This window comes from Chanodichthys erythropterus, chromosome 2, assembly GCF_024489055.1.
Source record: "Chanodichthys erythropterus isolate Z2021 chromosome 2, ASM2448905v1, whole genome shotgun sequence".
Classification (NCBI taxonomy): Eukaryota; Metazoa; Chordata; class Actinopteri; order Cypriniformes; family Xenocyprididae; genus Chanodichthys; species Chanodichthys erythropterus.
The window spans coordinates 4,463,413-4,488,185 of NC_090222.1; the positions used below are offsets into that span (position 1 = coordinate 4,463,413).

At 33.9% G+C, this 24,773-nt stretch overlaps 2 protein-coding genes across 4 annotated transcripts in view; one reads left to right on the plus strand and one right to left on the minus strand.

Annotated features, from left to right (window-relative positions):
- Position 1: 1 nt before the first annotated feature.
- rpa2 (replication protein A2) lies at positions 2 to 22,850 on the minus strand. Its single transcript, XM_067399975.1, has 9 exons — positions 22,733 to 22,850; positions 22,439 to 22,530; positions 17,943 to 18,044; positions 15,873 to 15,986; positions 13,815 to 13,889; positions 12,825 to 12,941; positions 7,347 to 7,463; positions 5,501 to 5,595; positions 2 to 137 (listed from the first exon to the last, which is right to left on the minus strand). Exons 1-9 carry the CDS (start codon positions 22,743 to 22,745, stop codon positions 50 to 52), a joined length of 813 nt encoding a protein of 270 aa, XP_067256076.1. The 5' UTR covers positions 22,746 to 22,850; the 3' UTR covers positions 2 to 49.
- A 521-nt stretch (positions 22,851 to 23,371) lies between these two features.
- Positions 23,372 to 24,773, plus strand: part of ube3d (ubiquitin protein ligase E3D) — a 33,215-nt gene continuing 31,813 nt past the window's right edge. For 2 of the 3 annotated variants that reach the window (XM_067391887.1, XM_067391896.1), the window contains exon 1: positions 23,372 to 23,509. In XM_067391887.1, coding sequence (XP_067247988.1) covers positions 23,433 to 23,509 — 77 coding nt within the window. In that variant the 5' untranslated portion in view covers positions 23,372 to 23,432. Of the gene's footprint in view, positions 23,510 to 23,594; positions 23,668 to 24,773 lie in introns of those variants that run through there. The other variant, XM_067391906.1, reaches the window with a different exon arrangement.

Sequence of the window (24,773 nt, forward strand, 5' to 3'; positions counted from 1 at the left end):
GATAAGAAATGGGCTTATTGGGGTCAGATAACATATGACAAAAGCGTAATTAGACTTCATTGTCTGTTGATCTGAAGTGGTCCTCATCAATGGTGGAGAAAATGTGTCCCTCGTTGCTAAGAAAATCCACAATTTGCCTGTAAAAAGGTAAAGAGAAATGAGAATTAAACTGCAGTTAAAATAACTTTCAAGGTGTACCGTATTGTTCTGAATATAAGACTGAATTTTTTTTCTTAGAAAGACATCTGAAAAAAGGTTCGTCTTTTATTCCGGGTCCAAACTTTTATGTGTCAATAATACACCCGCAACAATAGGTGGTGCCAAATACGGTGTGTCACAGTGTAATGTTATAAGATTACGAGCGCGAAAACAGTCTTAAACAATATCAGTGAAAGAAAAGCTTAACGTCTAAAGCCCAAAGTATACTTCCGCCATCCGCGTCCGTGCGCCGTCTGCATACAAAAGCAAAAATCCCCTCATACATGTTTTTAAAATGCAAGACGGTACCAAGAATTCAAAACTACAATAAGATTTCACCTGTACTGTTGATGAAATTTTGGTAGGCTATATGGTTTTCACTATGAGATGGACAGCCTAATTGTTATATAATTCAGATAGGCTACAGGTTATTGTTATGCTATGTCAGTGTTTTTTTTTTTTTTTTTTTAATGTGATAGTTGGCACATTTTGCTAGTATTTACCATACTTTCAATACAAAATTAAACTATGAAAAATATGCAATATGAAAATCATTTTAAAAATAAAAATTCTCTTTATAAAATACAAGATTTGGTCTTTAAAAAGCCTTTCGTGTACATCTTGGAAAACGGGGGGTTGTCTTATCAGGGTCATCTTATATTTTGAACCGTACAGAATGTGCAGCAGACAGACAAGTGAGTCAATTTATCTCACTTCCTTCTGAAGCAGGAATTGATTAACTTTGAAAGTCGGATTGGGTTGTGTTATTAGATGGCTTTTGTACATGATTGCCTTAGTTCAGTGTCACAAGGAAAAGAAAAAAAAAAGGTGTTGACAAACATTTGCATATTGTGAGCTGTGAAGCATCTGCTGGAAAACTAGAAAAGTTCAGAAAAGAACACAAACCCTGTGTCTGAAAAAGCCTATTTCCATACATGGTATGAACAAAGCTAGGGCTGTCATGGCACCAAATTTCAGAAGTCGGTACCAATACCAGTCAATGTCACAGTTCTCGGTACCAATTTTGGTACCATAGTAAAAACAAACTATTTTTATTTGAACTACTTGAAACTGAAAAACAATTGAATGAAATCTGTTAATTTTTAATGCTATAAATAATAATCAAGTAAATAATACATTAAAACGGGCATCCTCAAAAAGCAGATTGTGGTCCGATTCCGGACCCTGGTTTGGTTCCAACTGGACCATGAGACAAAACGGCACGTGCAGCCCCATTCTACAGTTTAAAGTGACTAGAGTGTGGTTCACACTACAAGCGCTCGGGGTTAAAATAATGATTATTCAGCGCTATATCTTTTTTAAAAGAGGGAGCATTTGAAAGCAGGCTGTCTGCTGATAGACGCCTGCTTTCAAACGCTCCCATGTGTATCTGTGTAAGCGCTCGGTAAAGAGCGTCACTGATGACTATTTACAACAAGTTTTTGAAGGGCTGATCATTGTAGCCAATCACAGACACATCTGTTGAGTGCGTGAGCAAAAAGGCCAAACAGAGGTGTTTACAAATCCGCTCAAAGCGTAAATTTTTTAAAACTTTGTATCAAAGTCGGTACTTTTGACAACACTAGTGAAGCTGAACTCTCCTCCTGTCCACATTCAGTTCTCGTGGACCAACCGCCAGGCACAAAATGCACATGTTCATGCAGGCTACAAATGCACACTTCAGAAGATCTCACAGCTGGATTCAACCAAGTCTGCAATTTTGGTGAAATGAAATTTTGATTAGATATTCAAAGATTTGTTTAAATTTAATAAATGCGTATTTGCTGAATGCTGACGGTAAATTAGAAAGTATTATAGGGTTTGCCTTTTTATTACTAATATAAAAGAAAATGATATTATACTTTTTGTATACCGTTTACTGTCTTTGTTTAACAGTTTTATCTAATAACGTATTAATAATAAATTAACACTGAATGTTGTGCGCTCAGGCGCTGATGTTCTCAGTGAAAAACTTGAGTTTAAATATCAGTCAACCACTACTATTTTGACTTTTTTTTTTTTGTCCCGTTTGTCAAACATTGCAATTTCACATTCAATCCTGCACTTTAATTTAGTTGTCACTTCAAAATATTTGCAGTGTGTACTTGGCAGAATGAAAATATAACTTTATTCAAATTATGAATGGATTATACAAACCCATAGGTTATACATACAAAGCTTTTTATTTTTAATTCAATTAACTGAAGGGGCCTTCGCACTGGAGGGACCTTTTCATAGTTCCTAGAATTATTGGTGGAAGTACCCGGATTTTGCTGTGTTTGCACCGCAGGAACTAGGTGCGAAATCTCCGTTATCACGAAACTCACCACACACAACAAACAGCTCTGATCACGGCGTCCTTCATCCACTGTTTTTTGAAATTTGTAAATGCCGTGCTTAAAGACGCTGCTGTCGGCAGCTTCAGAGTTCCTATTTCCGGTGCAAATGCAACCAGTATCATGGCCTGGGGGAGAAATTAGTTCTCTGGATGCACTGCTCTGCTAGAGCACTTTGAGAAGAGAATTTACAAGAAATCTCACTCTAATAACTGTAACCATGAGAATGCAAACATTTCAATATAGGGTTCCCTTTTGTGGTTATTAAGATCTCACTCATCGTTCTGTCAGTCTTATCTTTTTCTCTTGCGGGTGCACACTTGTGGCAGCATAGTGTTCATCTATGCTGACCCTAACATCTAACACTCATTGCTAGGTTATAAGGCAAACACTGCTATTTTACACACATTTATTTACACTTTTTCTGTCCTGTAGTTTCTGGGTAAGAGGTTGAAAATCAAAATAGCAATCAGATAGCTGGGGTCCGTGCTGGAGAGGATTAATACAGGGTTCCCACGCCCCTTCAAAGTACTTGGATTTCAGACACATGAATTTAAGGCCTGGAAAGTACTTAAATATTGGTCCTTGAAAGTGCTTGAATTAAATTTGAAATAAATTTTGTGATTTTGTAATTACAACACGGCCCTCTTAGTCCTAGTATATTTGTTTTGGAATATTGTTTTGGAACCAAACAGATCTCACCCCCCATTGACTACCATGGTAGGAAAAATAACTACTATGGTAGTCAATGGGGGGTGAGATCTGCTTGGTTATTGACACTCTTCCAAATGTCTTTCTTTGTGTTGATGAAATTCAACAACACAAAGAAACACAATGAAATTCAAACAGGTTTGGAACAACTGAAGGTGAATAAATGACAGAATTTTCATTTTTGAGTGAACTAACCCTTTAAAAAGTCAAAATTGTGTGATTATATTGCATGTCTTATAAAGTCAGAATTGTGATATATAAATTGCAATTAGATTTTTTTGCTCAGAAGTGCTCATTTATCTCTCTCAATTCTGACTTTCTTTTCTCAGAATTGCAAGCTTATATCTATACTATATTATATATATTGTGACTTTAAGCCACAATCACGACCCATTTTTTCACTCAATTGCAAAATGTATTTTTATAATATTCTCTCTATATTATGTTTTTTACTCAAGTAATGATTCATAAAAAATGAAAACCAAAAATAGTATGGAATAATTTTTAACATTAGGGATAAGAAAGCTGCAAACGGTTTTAATTTATTTCCAAAATTAATGTACAAATGATTCTGTATCTCTTCCGGGTTAAAATGGATGCAAATGCCAGTACTAAGACACTCTTCTCCACTCCTCAAATATAAAAAGCATTAGTCTTTATATATAGCGTTTCTTGAGTAAAGAAAACACTACTTTTTTTAAAGAACCAGTTCTTTATTTACCTTTGGTTTGCAGACAAGCAGAAATACTCCAAGCTGCGTGCGACTGCGTGGATTTATGAAGTTTGACTGACAGTTTTAGGTGCCAATACAGTTATGAGGTTTAGTCACAAGCTCTTTTAACACTTTTCATTGCTAAAATATTTGCAAAACCCGCAGACAGACAAAGAGTGACTTATAGTAATGATTTATGGAGGGAAAATTGATTAAATATACAAGGTTTCTGCCTGACAGTGACAACATTTTAAATTGTATCAATTTATAAAGTCTTAGAGCCTTAGCATTAAAGAGAAATAATAACCATATAAAAAAAATATATATATATATATAAAATATATATATATATATATATATATAAATATATATATATATATATATATATATATATATATATATATATATATATAAATATATATAAAAAATATATATATATATATATATATATATATATATATATATATATATATATATATATATATATATATATATATATATATATATATATATATATATATATATATATATATATATATATATATATATATATATATATATATATATATATATATATATATATATATATATATATATATATATATATATATATATATATATATATATATATATATATATATATATATATATATATATATATATATATATATATATATATATATATATATATATATATATATATATATATATATATATATATATATATATATATATATATATATATATATATATATATATATATATATATATATATATATATATATATATATATAAAAAATATATATATATATAAAAAAAAAAAATATATATATATATATATATATATTATTCCTCCTCTTTGTAACTGCCCTGATTATCAGCCATCAAAATAACCAGCAACAGAAAGTTAGCAACAAAGTTCAAACTAGTTTTTCTGGACTGTTTTTTTTTTTTTTTAGATGTGGCTTGACAAACTGAGCTAAAGTGCCAGTTCTTTTAATAACAAAGATGCCTTCCTGGCGTATACATACCGGTTGCAGTGAAAAGACTTTTTTTTTTGCAGTGAAAAAAAGTTTTGCTTATTTTAGATGTGAATGGCCATCAGTCTGCTGTTCCTCAAGTGATATTTAACTAGAATTACTCAACTAAAACTTACACAAATGTGCACAGCAGAAAAAAGGAAACCACATTTTATAAAGTTGCAGTCAATTTTAAAATAGCATTAGAAATGCAAAACTATGATAACTTTGTTAAAGTCAAATCCTGAAATACCATTTCTACATAACAACAGACTTGAGCTCTATTCTTGTAAGACTTGAGACTCAAGTTCACACGATATTTCACATTAAGCTTCCTGACAGGCAATAGAGGAAGCCTCTTCAGAGAAATTAAGGACGTGCTATTCTCCTAGCTTATTTGGGGTTACAGAAGAGAAATGGAAACTAAGAAAGAGGAAGAAAAACGTCAAATCTTTTGCAGAGTCAAGGTCCGCTACAAAAGCTCTTTCTTTATAGAGACACAACCCAGGAGGATAAGTTTGTACCTGATAACATTGACGCTCATGCTATTAAGCTTCTGCTTGAGGTCTTGCATGCTGATGCCTTGAGGCTCATGACAACTCTTGATCAGGCCCAAAACCTGCACAAAGACCACAACTCAACATCAACACAACACAGCTCTGAACTTGTGATGACACAGTCAAAAAGTGCACAGACAATGAAAAAGAATTGCAGAGGTGTGTATATATACAGTCGTGCTCAAAATTATTCATACCCTTGGTAAACATGACCAAAGAAGGCTGTGAAAATAAATCTGCATCGTTAATACTTTTGATCTTTTATTTTTAAAAAAAATCTAAAAAAAATCTAACCTTTCATTGGAAAATAATAAATTTTAAATGGGGGAAAATCTCATTATGAGAGAAATGTTTTTCTCTAATACACACTGCTCACAATTAATCATACCCTTTTATTCAATACTTTTTGCAACCTCCTTTTCCCAACAGCTCTGAGTCTTCTCCTATAATGCCTGATGAGTTTGGAGAACACCTGACAGAAGCTTGGTTTTGTGTTCAGTGACCCATTTTTGTGTTGGATTTGATGTTTGTTTTGGATCATTGTCCTGATAGAAGATCCAACCACGGCCCATTATTGGATTTCTAACAGGGACAGTCAGGTTTAAATTTTTTATCTGTTGGTATCTGATAGAATCCATGATGCCATGTATCTGAACAAGATGTCCAGGACCTCCATCAGAAAAATAAGCCCACAACATTACGGTACTTTTTACCCCTGTGTGCACCAAACCAATCTTGAGTGTTTGCTGCTAAAAAAGCCATTTTTTTGCTTCATCTGACCATAGAACATTTGAAAAGTAACTGACACTACTGGAAATTCAAACGGGATGGGTTATATAGTCAGATGAAGTAAAAAAAAAATAAAATAAAATAAAAAAGCTTTTTTTAGCAGCAAACACTCAAGATGGGTTTGGTGCTCACAGGGGTAAAAAGTCCCCCATGTGTACAATAAAAAAATTACTGCTGGATCTTTAATGTTGTGGGCTTATTTTTCTGCCGGAGATCCAGGACATCAAATACCAACAGATAAAAAAAATCAAAACCTGACTTATCCCTGTTATAAGTCTTATTATGGGCTGTGGTTGGATCTTCCATCAGGACTATGATCCAGAACAAACATCAAAACCAACACAAAAAATGTGTCACTGAGCACAAAACCAAGCTTCTGCCATGGCCGTCCCAGTTCCCTGACCTGAACCCTAAAGAAAATGATTGGAGTGAACTGAAGAGAAGAAGCACCAACATGGAGCTGGAATCTGAAGGACCTGGAGAGATTCTACATTAAGGAATGATCTCTGATCTCTTGTCAGTTGTTCTCCAAACTCAGGCATTATAGATGAAGGCATTATAGATGAAGATTCAGAGCTGTTATCTTGGGAAAAGGAGGTTACAAAAAGTATTGAATAAAAGGGTATGATTAATTGTGAGCAGTGTGTATTAGAGAAAAACATTTCTCTCATAATAAGATTTTCCCCCCATTTAAAATTATTATTCTCCAATGAAAGGTTTGATTTTTTTAGAGTTTTAAAATAAAAGATCAAAAGTATTAACGATGCAGATTTATTTTCACAGCCTTCTTTAGTCATATTTACCAAGGGTATGGATAATTGAGCATGACTGTAAATGTAATTTTTATTATCTAATTTTATGACCAAATTGTCGTTTTTAGAAGAAAAAAGACAAAACAATGTATGATAGTGAATATATGACCTCTAGATGACTACCTATTATATATTATTGTTTCAAATACATGCCATCACATACAAATACATCATGTAATGTAACTCTTGTACAATGAAGCATTTTGACTCACCTGGTTCTGGTTGGCACTCAAACCATTGACTAGCATACTAGCACCAGAATAGCTTCCTGCGGACCCCATGCTAGTATGAGACACAGGCATCGTGTTCATGCCTCCGCCCCCTCCCATCTATGAAGAAAGAGCAGCTATTATCAAACAGATATATTGGCCAGGTTGATCACGGTATCCAGTCATAAAAATAGAATATACTGTATAAAGTGGAACGTCACAGAATTTGGATGAATAAACTGAAAGTAAACCTATACCAAAATATATTTAAAATACATTTATTTCATACTAAGTATACTTCAAATCCATTACCATATTTATTGACATATCACTTAAGACTTACTGATAGAATAATAATAATAATAATAATTAAACTTTATTTGGAGTATTTCTTTATTGCACAATTCACATTTAATATTATGCCTAAAAAGTAAAATCACTATTAATAAGGATTGTATGATCTTTGTCATGCAATGCAAGATATTTAAAGCGTACTTAAAGTATACTTGCAACAATTTCACTTTAGCTAAATCAAATATACCCAAGTATATCTTTAGCAAGTGTAGACGTCAGCACTACTTCCAGATAACTAAAGTGCATTAAGTACAATATTAGTAGTTCAGTGTTTTCCCTGCATTGAAAAAATTTTGGCGGCCTCCACAATGAATTTCTGTCCCTCCAAAGCCTTATTTGATCAGTTATTGTGATGCAGTGAATGCTGCGCTTGTGATGGGGCGCATGTTAACTGACAGAGAATGAGCAGAAAGCTCCTCCCTCATGTGCACGCACTCTCCGTTTTCAAACCATGCACTGTCTTTGCTCTCTCTTCCTCGTACTCATCCTGTGGGGCATCCTCAAACGGAGGGTGGAGGAGCGCAAGGTCTCTAACATCCACCAGAGTGGAAGAGGACTCCAGTGGTAACCTGTGCAGCTCTGATGAACTCCATGATGCCCAAGAGGGTTAAGGCAGTACTGAAAAATATTGGTGGCCACACAAAATATTGACACTTCGGGCCCAATTTGGACATTTTCACTTAGGGGTGTACTCACTTTTGTGGCCAGCGGTTTAGACACTAATGGCTATTAGTTATTAATAGTTATTGTTACTAATAGTTATTTTTAGGGGGCAGCAAATTTATGCTGTTACACAAGCTGTACACTCACTACTTTACATTGTAGCAAAGAGTCATTTCTTCAGTGTTGTCACATGAAAAGACATAAAATATTTACAAAAATGTGATTGTACGTATGTATGTAGATATTATATATATCTCAAAATAATTATCAGGTCTAGCAAAGAAGCATCTTCTCTGACAAAGCTATGGAATCAGAGAGTGGCAGGTAATTTAATGTCAGTATTGGGCTCACAGATCATGTGGGTACTTTTACTGTTAGCGCGGATGACCATGTCTGTCAGTCACCACCGAAGACCATTTCTGACCCAGGAAAAACCCTGTAGTTCCAACTTAGCACACTTTAAGTGTACCAGTTTAGTATTCCATAAGTACAATTGCAGGGTATTTTTAGTCAGCACATAAATATGTAAATGTATTTGTAGTATACTTAGCACAAACATTTTTTATTTCAAATACACACATATATATATACACACAAATTATATTATATATTATATATATATATATACATATATATACATATATATACATATACATATATATTTTTTTTTTTCTTTTTTTTCACTAGGGTACAGTTAATCAAATTGTGTTATAGACTAGTGTCTGTAAACATAGTGTGAAAAGACAAATCTGCAGGTTGCGTGTCTCCTACAGGTCTACTACACAAAAACACGCAAGTGTGACACTCAGGGTGTTTTTAGCATCTGAGAACATGAACTTTATCTCCAGTCACTTCAGCAGCATTTCACCATTTCATTTGAGAAAGCTATCATAAGATATACACAGAAACTCAAAAGGCCTTCACTACAACCCGCAAAAATAAAAGTTTGGTTTAAAAAAATTGACAAATTGTTGTGCATTAGTATGTACTTCACAAAGTAATAAATATTAAAAACGTATTTTTAAGAAATACTACACAATTTTCATCCATGTTTTAATTTAAACCATAAACCTGAGCAAAAAATAAACCAAAAATCTAAAAATGGTGAAAATTTTATTTGATTACATATTAAAAACTAAACGTTAAAGTTATGGATTTATTTAATTACCACCGTTTTTTTAATAATAATTTTGTATTAAATCATAAAACACAGAATACAGAAAAATTGTCAATTTCTATCAAATAAATAAAACACGTTTCATAGAGTCCTATTATTGTTAAAAATAAATAAATCCTTAAATTACTAAAGTTTTATGAATTCATCTGATTAAACATCCCTTTTAATTATAAACTATTTAAACTGAAAACACAGAATTTACAAAAAAACGAAACTGAATTTGGGAAAGAATAAAAATGACTTCATAGGGCCCTAATTATTATACTCAGTGTTGGGGAAAGTTACTTTTAAAAGTAACTAATTGCATTACTTGGTTATTTCTATGCGTTACATTACTTTTGCGTTACTTTTTCTCATCTAGGCTGAGCTGTTTGCAAATTCACACCTGTACAGTAGAGGGCGCAGCTCAAACAAACAAGCCTTTCAGCTGTGCTGCCATTCTCGACTGCAGAAGAATAGGACACAAGAGCAGATGTAAACGAGTAAATGCCTGCTCACATTTAGTCTAGAAATAATCTAGAATAACCATCATGTTTACATGGCATACACAATGCCTCTGCACTTACTCCCGATTTCTCTCAACATGGAGACAGAAGATCTGTCAGTCAACACATGGGTATATAAAGTAACTTGCATCACTTATTAGAAAAAGTAACTCAGATATTTTGTTATAAATTTAAAATGCGTTATTTTACTTTTTTCAAGTAACTAGTAATCTGATTACGTAACTTGCATTACTTGTAATGCGTTACCCCCAACACTGATTATACTATATTATAAAATTCAAACTGATAGACTTAATATATTTTAAATGATTTGAGAATGTTCCAGAGAGCATCTTGATCTCCATGTCTCAGGACCAAAACCAAAGCAATAATAGGGATGCACTGATTCCAAACCCAGTAGCGTTATCAGGCCAGATACTGCACTCGTGTACTCGTACTCATTAAAGCGCTCTGATACCACGCAGCACGTGTACAGTTTGTGTCCAGTCAAAGAAACAGACAACAGAATACACAGATATATGGAGATAAAGAGATTAAAGATGTTTATGAAGTAAATGTATCTAATTTAGTGTTGTCACGATACCAAATACTTAATGATACTATGGCAAAAACCTAAAACAGCAGAAAAAGTAAATAAATAACATGACAGAACTTCTTCACCAGTGTGCAGCTGATAATTCTGGATTTGAGCTTCATTGCCATGAAGTTAAGAGTTACATTTAATATAATTTTTAATGTATATTATTTTCATGCTCAATAAAATTGTAAATTATTTGCCATTATGCTTTTTTTAGCATAACACATTTAGGTGTTTTTGACAGTAAGATTATTGTAAAAAAATGATATTATTGTAAATAGAGCAATGTTATTAAAGCATAAATTGGTTTAAAATAACTGTATATACCCTTCACATATTTAATTATTTTTAAATTAATTTTATTTTTGCAACCAGATATCACTTATTAAACTCAAGAATCAATAATACACCTCTTTGCGGAGTTCTGCTTGCACGAGTAAAATAAATAACACTCATTTAATGTTTGAGAGCATAAACATAATGCTGGTATCACATTCACTAACCCGTCGCTCTTTAAATTCTTTGTACAAATCAGGATGTTTGACGGCAAGATGCTTTTGACTCCCTTCGCTTGCGTTATTTTGTAACATTTTGCAGTCGGGCTTTGTGGTGTCCGTGGGCTTGCCCTGGCTGTCGGCAATGTAAGCAAAATAATGCCATTTCGCTTCATGCATCTGCTTTCTCAACAATTTGTGGACGGTCTGCAAGAGCACCTGTATTTGCAACCATGCCTCTCGTTTCGTCACCATAAAAGCCGTTGCGCAGTTGAGAGGAATAAAGACGCACTCAATTTGCCTTAGAAGCAGCACGCTGCACACACACTGCCCCCTGCTGCCGCACATTAGGAACTACAGCTGGCACTCAAAGTACCGGTACTATTAAAATGAAGAACCGGAAAAAGCAGGGTATCGCGATACCCTTCTAGTACCGGTATATCGTGCAACACTAATCTAATTAATGGAATATTAAGAATATTTCACAATTTACGGCACGAGCTGGTTAGTGAAGAACGCGTGCAGCGGCATAGACGAGTGCACATCCCTTTCTCATAGACATCACTAAAAAGTGATATTTGGTTTTATTTGGTCTGATGTCAATAGCTAAGAAAGTAAAACGAGGAACCTATTACTAATTTTACTTCACGGTAAGTAGAGAGAGAGACAGAGTGTGCACACTTCTGTTGCATGTGCTTGATTTCTTATCACTCATCAGTACACACACGTCACTTGTATTAAAATTAAATTAAATACGTAGCCTATGTAAAACATGAACTGGTATGTGATTTATGTGTAACGTAGTTCCCCACATTGTTACAGGAAAATGTCATGTAATTACTGTGCCGCAGCACTGGAGCGGCTCTAAATGTGCGCTGTACATAAAACACCATAGAGCAATAAAATGAACAGTGAACAGAACTTGTACAATACATTTTAACAGGCATAATTAAGCATGGAAGTAACTGAAGAAAACATCTATTTGCTAAACAAACTAAGCCAACTAATATGAATCATATTCTTTTGGTATCTCTACCCAATATTTTTTTTAAAAAAAATTATATTTTCATCTGAGTAGAGCTTGCTGTTATGGTAAGGGGGAGTGACATTTCCCGAACACACGGCAAGCGGTGCCAATCACAATACATTGGGCCAACAAACCAATCACAACATTTCGTATTTCAAAAGGAGGGGCTTCATCATAACAGGAATTAAACGGCACGTTTGAGAAGGACTGGGGAGAGAGGAGCTGCAATAATGTAAAATGTGTGAAAAATAAGTTTTTTTTAAACAATCAAGCATGAAAGCATATTCTAGTACACCCCAAAACCAAAATCAAGACTTCATAAAAGGGCATAATAGGACCCGTTAAAATTATATATTTATATTTTTAAAAAACATTACAAATGCAGTAAAATGGAGGTATTGGTATTCAGTATGGGTGAGATCCAAAAATGAAAGTATCTGTATCGGACTCGTTCTGGACTATTTCGGATATTTCAGACTTTTTATGGGCTTAAATTCTTAAAAATCAATTTCAAGACATTAAGGACCTGCAGGAACCCCTATTAGTTTTCGTTCGTACCCATCCCTACCATGCAATAACCCTAGCAACAAATAAGCACGCATAGGTCAAACAGCTATCAGCTACAGCTACTGTGTACGAGTGAAAAGCAGAAGTGCAGAGTGGGAAGGATGTGTTGGTCTCACCATGTTCTGTGGCTTGCTCTGCTGCATGTGAGCGTTCACAACTTCAAGCATGTGTGAAGTGACTTCATTCATGTCTTCCAGCACTCGTACGCTGAACGCAACCAACGACCTGTTATTCTGCAACGAGAACCAAAAGATTCGGTTTCACACATCGTGAAGGCGAAAACGCAGAAAAGAAAAAGAGCAAAACATACAGATGAAAAGGCAATATAATGTTTTGCCAAAAGCGGCATGGAAACACAACGAAGGAAAAGGTGCCTGCTTAGAGTGCAACTGTTAATATCCACATCTGAAAACCTACTGGGACCAATGCAGAGGAACATAAATGCTGTTCTTTACTCATCGAACATACATGAAGATAAACTTTTTTTCCTCCATATTTCCACAGTGAACATTATTTCCAAGCACTGAACTCAATGCAAATCTGCAGTAGGGTTGTCAAAAGTACCAATTTCCGTACCAAGTCAGTACTGAAATTTAAAAAATGTGATGATATCAGCATTTCGAGCACTGTTGAGTGGATTCTTAAATACCTCTGATTGGCCATGTGTTCACACGCTTCAAAAACACATTGTAAACAGACATTTTTGGCGCTCTTCATCAAGCGCTTACACAGACTCCTGCTTTCAAATGATCCCGTGTGTATCTATCAGCGGATCAGTCGATCAGAGGATATATTAGGGATCTGTTCAGACGCCTGCTTTCAAACGCTCCCGTGTGCATCTGGGCAAGCACTCTGTGAAGAGCGTCATTTATTGTCTGTTTACAACATGTTTTTGAAGCGTTGCTCATTGTAGCCAATCACAGACATATCGGTTGAGCACATGAACACAATGGCCAATCAGAGGTGTTTAAGGATCGGCTCAACAGCGCTCAAAATGCTAGGGGGAAATGCTGGTACTGTCATATTTTTAAAATTTCAGTACCAATTTGGTATTTTTGACAACCCTAATCTGCAATTTCATTTCCATTAATGACACAAGTTCTGACCTGAAAAGAGCGAAGGTTGCCGGAGACTTTGACGTAAGACCCTGGAGGAATGACGGAGTTATCCACACCCATGTCCTGTAAAGAGTTTGAATAAATATATGTAGGAAGTTAACTTTTTGATCAGAAAATTTCCATTACTTCTCCATGCATTTGTAGTTCCTAAATAAAGGCTTTTAAAGGGTCATGAAACAGTAAAACACATTTTTATGAGATGTTAACGTATGTACATGTTGTTCAAAGGTGGAGACTCATCTGATGTGAATAATTATCCTCCAATTTCTATTATTTGTTCTATTGCAAAAATTTCAGAAACGTATTTAATAAATCATTGTTGTATATTAATTCATTAAATATTCTATCTCTCTATTTCAGTCTGGTTTCAGACCTAACTTTTCTACTACAATTGCTCTTTTAAAATTTACAAATGATGTGTTTTCATCCTTTGACAAAGGCCAAGCCACAGGTGCCATTTTCATTGATCTTTCAAAGGCTTTTGACGTGGTCAATTATTACCTCCTTCTTGATAAACTGTATTCTATTGGTTTAACTCTTTGGTTTAATTCTTATCTTCATAACAGGTGTCAGTGCGTTGTTTTCAGGGCTTTCAGTCTGATTACGTAATTGTTGAAAAAGGCTCTCAAGGCTCTACTCTGGGACCATTACCTTTACCATTATCCATTATCTTTATTAATGATTTACCTCAAAATATGTTTATGCCGAGGACACTTATTTACAAAACTAATTCAGAATTCTTAGCCCTGAACTTGCTTTTAAGCCCCATATTGATTATACTGTTAAAAGAACATGTTTGCGTTTACTTTATCGCTCAATTTTTACATTTCAGGAATTGTTTCTCAGTTAATATTACCTCCATCTGTCAAAATACCTTTGACATTTAACTTAAGCCTCTTAATTCTTTGTGCAGATTTGTGCATTGGCTTCTGTTTATTTTTAAAATGAGTTTATTTTGTTTGTCCTTTTTATTTCAAACAGTTTTTGATTCCATATAGATCTTCAGTGAAGTTGGACGTAGGTTATTTTAGTATAAAACTTCTTTTGATTAGAACCATCTTCCTCTTTCTTGGAATGATCTTCCTCTTTCTTTCTATAACCTCTACTGTAAAATGTCTTTATTTTCTTTTTAAAATAGCTTATAATTTTAAAGTTAAGAATTTGGGACTTTTTGTAATTAAATGGTCTCATGTTTATGTTATCATGCCTTCAATGAGTTTAACAACACTAATAGTTCATATACATGTCGCAGCAAGCATGTTTCAAGTTAACAAGGACATATTTCATATACTCTTGTGCTCCAAACATGAACCAGCACCGTGTATGCACACATATCTTATTCAAATTAAACATATATGCAAATAATACAGTGGTACATCTCATCATGAACGTGATGACACAATGGATTATTCTGACACACTGAAGACATAATGAAGCCAAAAATTCAAAGAATGGACAAAAAAAAGTAACTATGCTTTTATTCTTTCCAGTTTTAACTGGTGTCATTTGTTCAGAAACAGTAGTGATCGTAAATGTGATAAATATTATTAAATCATTTGAATTTTTCATTTAGACCAATAGCTCTGGAAAGTTATAATTGATTTGTTGAGATTTCTAAGAATGATTTATCAAAAAGATTTGATCATGATAGTTGTTAGTAGTCTCTGAAAATAAGTTTCTTGTAAGTTTGTCATAGGGTTATATTTTTTAAATAAAAAAGTGCTCTGTTATTTTTTATCTCCACTCATATTTTAGTATTCATTTGTCTGTTTGAGTGTGTTCTAGGTCTGTGTTTTATTGATTGTTGTCTCCCCTCTTCCCACCCTCTACACTCTCACTTTTTCACAGCTTTACTTGCCCATTTCAAATCTGAGGTATGAATGACCAGTGCTAAAACAGGGGGGTTTCATGACACTTTAAAAAAATTTTTTTTTAGAGACAGACAATTTCTAGCTCATTGCTAAGCGAACAAGACATCTATATTCACTATAAAATAAGTGTGGCCTGGAAATCACAAACATCGCTCAAAGGCATCTGAGCAGGTACCTCTGTGTCTATCCACTGCTTGACATCCATGGGAGCTGCAGTCATGTCATCCACCTTGTACTGGATGTTGATTGTGGATTTATCAGTGCTTCTGATAACACCAACAATAGTTACCTGAAAGTGTCAGACAAAACATTCATCAGGATGGATAAGCGTATTAGCAATGTTGCAACTGTTTTCGTGTTTTAACATTATGTGCCCAGGCATTTATGATAACGTTCAGCACACTTAAACACAAAGATATTCAAGCCAAGACTTTTTAAAGCTGTCAGTTGATGAAGACAACCTTGTTTTTGGCATTAACCTGACTTCTCACATTTATACAGTACAGTCCAAAAGTTTGGAACCATTAAGATTTTTAATGTTTTTAAAAGAAGTTTCATCTGCTCACCAAGGCTACATTTATTTAAATAAAAATACAGTAAAAACAGTAATATTGTGAAATATTATTACAATTTAAGTTTAAGTTTTCTATTTGAATATATTTCACATAGTAATTTATTCCTGTGATGCAAAGCTGAATTTTCAACATCATTACTCCAGTCTTCAGTGTCACATGATCCTTCAGAAATCATTCTAATATGCTGATCTGCTGCTCAAGAAACATTTATTGTTTACAATTGTACAAAATATTTGTGTACAATATTTTTCAGGATTATTTGATGAATAGAAAGTTCAAAAGAACAGTGTTTATCTGAAATCTAATCTTTTGTAACATTATAAATGTCTTTACTGCCACTTTTGATTGATTTAATGCATCCTTGCTGAATAAAAGTATTCATTTCTTTAATTTCTTTTAAAAAAAATAAACAGGAATAAATTACTTTGTCAAATATATTTAAATAGTACACAGTTATTTTAAATTGTAATAATATTTCACAATATTACTGTTTTTTACTGTATTTGTAATTAAATAAATGTAGCCTTGGTGAGCAGATTAAACTTCTTTTAAGAACATTAAAAATCTTAGTGGTTCCAAACTTTTGGACTGTACTGTAACTTGACTCTAAGTTAATATATTTTCTCTTTTCAAAATGTAGTGGATTCAGTTCCTGATAATAAAAGCTATTTTTGCCACTAGGCTGCAGCAGTGCAGTGTTGGTCTTCTCACTTATGCCACTGATCATATTTCATACCAGTTATAGAAATGCATCTAACTTTAAGATGGATTTGTGTGTGTGTGTGTGTGTGTGTGCTGGTGCCCTTAAAATCACTCAGAACAGCTGTAATGTCAAACTGAATGCATTTTAAAGGTGTTAAATATCATCTCAAGTTAACATGTTGGCAGCCTATTTCTTTTAAACATATGCAAAAATACTTATCGATGAAAAGGATACAGAATAGTGATTAAAACTATAATTAATAAAATAAAAGGGGTGAGTTTGTTCTTATCTTTCCTGGTCTGTTAGGAGCTTCACTGCTTCATCTGGTCTCACACACATACTACAGCATTGTGGTATTTTAAGGGTAGTTGTTTAGAGAAGTGGTTCTCTGATACATGAGCCGCCAGTATGAACATCGCCATCATGCGGTACAAAGAACCAAAGAGTTATTGTTCCACTAGATAATATTCATTTCACCCTTAAAGTATGTGAGACTGATTTACTAAGGAAGATCTTAAAATGCATGTTGGTTTTGACTGATAATGTTACAAAAGACTTCTATTTCAAATGAATGCTCTTCTTTTGAACTTTCTGTTAATCAAAGAATCGTGAAAAAAATATGAAGCAGCAAAAACTGTTTTCAACATTGATAATATTAATAACCTAAGGATCATGTGACATTGAAGACTGGAGTAATGATGCTGAAAATTCAGCTTTGATCACGGGAATAAATTACATTTCAATAGAAATTTTAAATTGCAATATTTCACAAAATTACTGTTTTTACTGTATTTTTTGATTAAATAAATGCAGGCCTAGTGAGCAGAAGGGCCTTCTTTCAAAAGTATATTTTTTAAAAAATCTGTATTTTAAGAGACAATAATTACATGGTTCTCTAGAAAACTTGATTCTGATCAGTCAAGGCCATAGACATTGTGTGACGTCATGTTACAGACATCAGACTCACCTGTGCGATCTCTACCTCTCCCACTTTAAAGACATCCTCCGCCTGCACTGCAGACATCAGCTGGGAAACCGTGCAGGGAACGATCTGCTGTGCTCGTGTCCTCTGCACAAACACACAAGTGCCACACAACGCCCATTTCATTAAAGAAAATAGGAAAACTTACAAATTATTTCTCATTTTTTATGACAATTAAGTGGTTTTGGGGGAGGAACATTCTCATTCTAGCGAGCAACATCTCTACACACTCCCGAAGAAGAGGTGGTGTGTCATCAATATTTTCTCAAGAGACAGACTGAAAATAATGAATACATATAATAAAAGATAGTTTTGATGACTTCAAAAGCCTCTAATTTTAAAGGAAGTAAAGCAAATACCACAATGCACAAATAGTTGTAAAAACATTTAAATAATTTTTCCTCATTACATTAATGAGAATTTTCAATATTTTAAACTGTCAAAAGTTAATGTTTTTAAACTTTAGGTTATTTCTTAACTTCTAATTTCTTATTTTGTTCTTATATATATATATATATATATATATATATATATATATATATACACACACACATACACACACACATATACACACACACATCTGGTGTGCAGTGGTGTATTAAAATGATTCATTCTCAATTACCCCCCACTAAACCCACCGCACGCTTAAGGGGCTCTGCTTTGTTTCTGTGAGCTGGGAGGCACAAGAGACGCGGACTCCCTCTGTAACTTTACCTACGGGTGTCACTGTTTGACAATGTTTCTTTAGAACAACGATTGACTATTATACTTTTTAATGTCAAATTTTGTAATATCTGTGGCGTTTTATTTTTGTAATATCAATTATTTTCTCATCCAGTTTTTTTGAGGAGGCACTGCCTCCCTTGCCTCCTCGGAGGAAACGCCCCTGATTTTTATATATGTATATATATTATATACAGTGTTTGGAGTAACATTACAAATTATATTACAGTAATGTATTACTTTTTGCTGTAACGCAGTAATATAACGCATTACTAATAAAATTTGGGTAATATTATACTCGTTACAATCTCGGTAACGCAAGTTACAACAACACATTTAGTTAGTTAGCAAGATATTCCAGCAACTTTCTAAGAACAGCACTTGAAAAAACACCTGGACCGGTGCCACGCTAACACTAAGATAACAGAGAGCTTCAGGGTTGGAGAAGAGAAAATATGCGCCGAACGAGAGTCAAAGACAAAGCAACAGATGCAGAAATATCAGTGAGCCGTGAGTGCACATACACGATTTGTTGGCGCATCAATAATAACGGACTCACACATGCAAAATGTACAACTCCTGTATGTCATTGTAAAGGTCTTTACCTTCATTACAATTGCCATCCATCAAAACTTTATTAGCGGCACTGGTTTCTTTTATCCATCTGAGAGATATTTGCATATACTATGTTACTGATGTGGTTGGTTGTTTTGATCCTCACACAGCGTGATGAGAAACTGTGTGGGCTGCTCCAAAAAAACAAACAAAAAAAAAAACAACGCAGAATACGCAAAGATGTGGTGTTCGTTAATATTTAATGTATTAATAATACAATTAATGAATTATATTAATATATTTAAATTAATTTTAAGTTAGGCCTATCTCCAAGCCACTCTGGAGGATCACTGGCCTACACAGTCATTATGCGATACCACATCGCCCTCCACTGGATGTATAATGAGCAGCAATAAATTACATTTTAGCATTTTATGCCATCACACACTACCAGTCAAAAGTCTCTTCTGCTCACCAAGGCTTCATTTATTTGATCCAAATTACAGCAAAAACAGTAATACTGTGATTTTTTTTTTTTTTTTTTTTACAATTTAAAATAACTTTTCTATTTTAATATATTTTAAAATGCTGAATTTTCAGCATCATTACTCCAGTCTTCAGTGTCACATGATCATTCAGAAATCATTCTAATATGCTGATTTGCTGCTCAATAAACATTTATGATTATTATCAATGTTGAAAACATTTTTTGTACAATTTTTTTTTCAGGATTATTTGATGAATAGAAAGTTCAAAATAACAGCATTTATCTGAAATATAAAGCTTTTGTAACATTATAAATGTCTACACTGTCACATTTGATCAATTTAATTATCCTTGCTAAATGAAAGAATTAATTTCTGTAATAAAAAAAAAACATTTTCAACATTGATAATCAGAAATGCAAATCATCATATTAGAATGATTTCTGAAGGATCATGTGACAATGAAGACTGGAGTAATGATGCTGAAAATTCAGCTTTGATCACAGGAATAAATTCACATATATTCACATAGAAAACAGTCATTTTAAATTGTACAAATGTTTCACAATATTAGTGTTTTACTGAATTTTGGATCAAATAAATAAAGCCTTGGGTGAGCAGAAGAGACTTCTTTTAAAAACATTAAAAAAAATCTTACAGTTCAAAAACTTTTGACCGGTAGTGTACTTCTGTGGTTTTGGTGAAAGTAACTCAAAAGTTACTTTTCAGAGACAGTAATATTGTAATGAAACTAATTACTTTTAAATGACAGTAGGGTTGGGGAGTAATGGAATACATGTATCAGCGTTACGCAATCAGGATACAAAAATCCAGTAACTGTAATTCATTACAGTTACATCAAAAAACGTAGTAATCAGATTAAAGTTACATTTTGAAAAAATGGTGTATACTATCAGGATTACAAACATTTAATTTAAAACTAAATAAATCATTATTTTGCCATAACACATTTAGGGCTGTAACGGTAGGTACGACATACATCATAGAGTGTCACCGGCGGTAGTGTGACATCTTATATAATATATATTTATATATCTCAGAGATTTTCCGTCTTTGAAGGAATTTTTTAGCAGTGACAAAATCTGCAGCCCGTCCGTCATTTTGACTGATTAAGTAGTTTGTATGTAAGCTTGTTGTAATTCCGACCCCTGTCCAGTAGGTGGTGAGTGCCCTCCAGTGTGGCAGCAGAGCGCGAGTTCAGTCTCCAGAATAAAATAAAAATGATGCACTTGATTAAACACAGACGAGCACCCTAGTTTAAGTAACATGTATAATAATAAAGTTACTTATGCTTTTGTTATTTTTCTTGCTGACTATAAGTTTATGGTCAACGAATGGCTTTTCTGAGGTAGGCTATAATGTTATGTGACATTGTTTGCAACACTGATTGAACTAACGTGATACACATTTCGGTAAGCTACTGTATCTTTCAACATTTTTTTTTATTTTATTTCGTTCTGTACAGTAGTAAAGAGGAAAGTATGATTGCATTCACTCACAATCCGTGAAAAGTGTTCAAGATGAAAACTGAAAGTCTTTTCATAGTATAAATAAATGCATAGCTTATGCCTATTTGCTTATCTTATAAGTTTGTGAATAAAATGTCTTATCATTAAAATATAAAAATTAAAATGACTGGAAATTATTGATTATGATGGATTTTTTTCCCTGATCCTGTCTATCAAAATGACGGCGAAACGCAACATAACCTAACATAACCTCTAATAATATAAGATATATATATATATATATATATATATATATATATATGTATATGTATATGTATATATATATATATATATATATATATATACACACATACATATACGCACACACACACAGCCCTCCAAAAGTTTGGAAACGCCCCAGAAAAGTGGGGTTTTGGACAATATTGGCACGAATCCTTTTTAATTTGTGATAATTTTGCACTGATGAGAGACAACTAAATACGAAAACATATTTTATTAAATAAACAGTTTATACAAAGAATAAACTTAAATTTTCGATTAATCAATATATCCACCATTAGCAGCTATCTGACCTAAACTGGGTTCTGATTGGTTCATTATATTCTAAAGTTAATTGGCAATCAATTGTTGACACTATTAAGGTGTGCTGACCCAAAAATCTACAAACCTGGACCAAGTTTAAATCAGTAACCAGCATCACAGCTGGCAAAGGGGCATATCTGACTTTGACATGTATATATTGCCATTATTATGTAATTAAAATGAAAATTATTATTGCTGGTCTTCAATGATAATGTCAAGTTACTTTAATGTATTTGCACCAAAAAATTATAAGGATTTATGCTGATATCGTCCAAAATCACACTTTCCCAGGGGTGTTTCCAAACTTTAGGAGGGCAGTGTATATATATTATACACACACTTTACAATAAGGTTCCATTTGTTAAATTTTTCAGCATTTACAAAAAGTTATGTTCATGTATGTATATGTTCATATGATTTATTGGACCTGAACAAACATGAACTAAAAATGAACATCAAAGATTAATGAATCCTGAAACAAATACATTGCTCATTATTAATTACTAACTAATGTTAACTAATAAGACCTTACAGTACAGTGATAACATATATATTACAGATATATTTACATATCTGAGTATAGATATTGTATGTAGGTATATTCACATATATCCCAGACACAGTTATAGAGCTGAGGCACACTAACCCCTTTCTTCTCTCCTCCTTGAGAGGCGGCTGGTGATCCAAATCCTCCTGGAGACTGTGTATATCCACCCATACTGGCCTCACCATATTTACCTGCCAAAATATGAACATTTTCTGTTTCTATGATGGGTGAAAATAGCAGTTTACTCTCTCAGAGCGACTGTATTTCGAGCAACAGACATGAAGTCCCTGACAACACACGATACATCATCATCATCACACCGACCGTTGAACTGAGCTTAGCGGGTTATCAGATAAACTCATGATACACACAAGTCATTAATAAAACACATACCTTGGTTCCACATTTTACTCAAGAATGTGTTTCTTCTGAACACTAACTCGACAAAACACTCGAAAATCTCCCGCCACCTCTGATCGCGCACTGTTTGACGTCACGCCTCTGAGTCCGCGCGCTGAAAACGCGCATGCGCATGTTTGCTCTGCCGCGAAAGTCCTTCTGCCAGATTGCAGTTTTTTTTTTACTTAACAGAAGAGATGTTCTTCTGAAGCCTCTCTTTATTTTAAAACAATTTAAGTATCCATCTTAAATATAAGTTGATCTGTTTGAGCAGTTTTAAGTGAGTGAGCTCTTTAACTAACTGAAAGAATTAAATACGTTTACATATAAAATATTTCTAGTGTGTTTAGGCACAATTGGTAAGTTAATATCTGCCCTTATAATAAATACCAAAGGGACAGTGTAAATACTAACATATTATAGCACATACAGGTCAGCGGGCGGTGCTCATCAGCGCGTATTTTAATATAAATATAAATCTAATTATTTTCCTAATAATACCATGTGTATCTAGTGTTGTTTGCATAGAAGAAGATAAAAAAGGAAAGTGGTTTTAAGAGGAAAACGCCTTATTGGGGACTTTTAATTTGAAATGATTTGTTTCCCGACGTCACAAATGTGTGTCGCGCAGATTTGTTGTCACGTTGTTTTTGTATGTCTCGTGGTCTATGCGTGGTTCAGTAAAGGAATATAAATGGAGGAGACTGAGAAACCAGACCTCGTCTTTCTCGAGCTCAGGCAGAAGCTGCAGACTGGGCTCTTGTTCATTCGGTAAAGTGTGCTTTCATCTTCCTGTACTGAATCTGATGCTCGTGCACTGAACAGTCATTGATTCGTCAGTGGATGAATGAACTTTACATGATATTTTTCAGTCAGAACAGTCAAACGTATGGATAACATGCTTCATGGGGCACAAAAGAAGCTGACAGGTGTGTGTGTGTGTGTGTGTGTGTGTGTGTGTGTGTGTGTGTGTGTGTGTGTGTTAGAACAGGTGTGTTTTAAAATGTAGGTAGCACATTTTAATGAAATAATAAACCCCAAACCTACACTTAAAACCATGCAGATGTACTGTTTGTAACATCCTGATAGGCAGCATATATTGTCAGAACACCTGAATACTTTTCCTCATAGTTTATTTTCAGAATGCAAGTTGAGACACACGTGACAACACAAGAGAATACTAAGAATGTGATAATTTCTGGTAGTAGCCAGATTATTGTACCGTTTAAAATTTATTTATGTACAGTATATATACAGTAGAGTGATTTTTGACAGAGCTCATCATGCCAGTAGCTTTATGCTTAGTCAGTAGTGCAGTACTTTCAGTAATTTAACACTAGATGGTAGTATTGGTCAGGCGGTTCACTGTGTGTGTGTGTGTGTGTGTGTGTGTGTGTGTGTGTGTGTGTGTGTGTGTGTGTGTGTGTGTGTGTGAGATGGGTAGGTTTAGGCGTAGGGTTTGTGTAGGGGGAAAGAATATATGTGTGTGCGCGCGAGTTTCTGTGACATATCAGGACACAAATGTGTATAATGACATGGGTATGACATAGGTATTACAAAAAGAGGTGACTTATGAGGACATTACCCATGTCCCCACTTTTCAAAAGGCTTATAAATCATACAGAATGAGTTTTTGCGAGAAAGTAAAAGTTTGCACAGTTTCCTGTGATGGTTAGGTTTAGGTGTAGGGCGATAGAAAATATGGTTTGTACAGTATAAAAACCATTATGCCTATGGAATGTCCCCACAATTCACAAAAACAAATGTGTGTGTGTGTGTGTGTCTGTCTGTCTGTCTGTCTGGTGCTCTTATTCCTGCCCTTAAATCACTCAGAACACAATGTCAAATTGAATTCATTTGAATACATAAAGGCATTAAATATAAAAAAAAACTTAGTTAAAATATTGAAAGCTCCACTTCATTAAATGTGTATGTATATGTTAAAACTTTCATTTAATAAAATAAAAGGGAGTTTGAGTTTTTTCTTTTCCTTTCTGGTCTTTAAAGAGCATCAAGGTCTCCTCACACACATCCA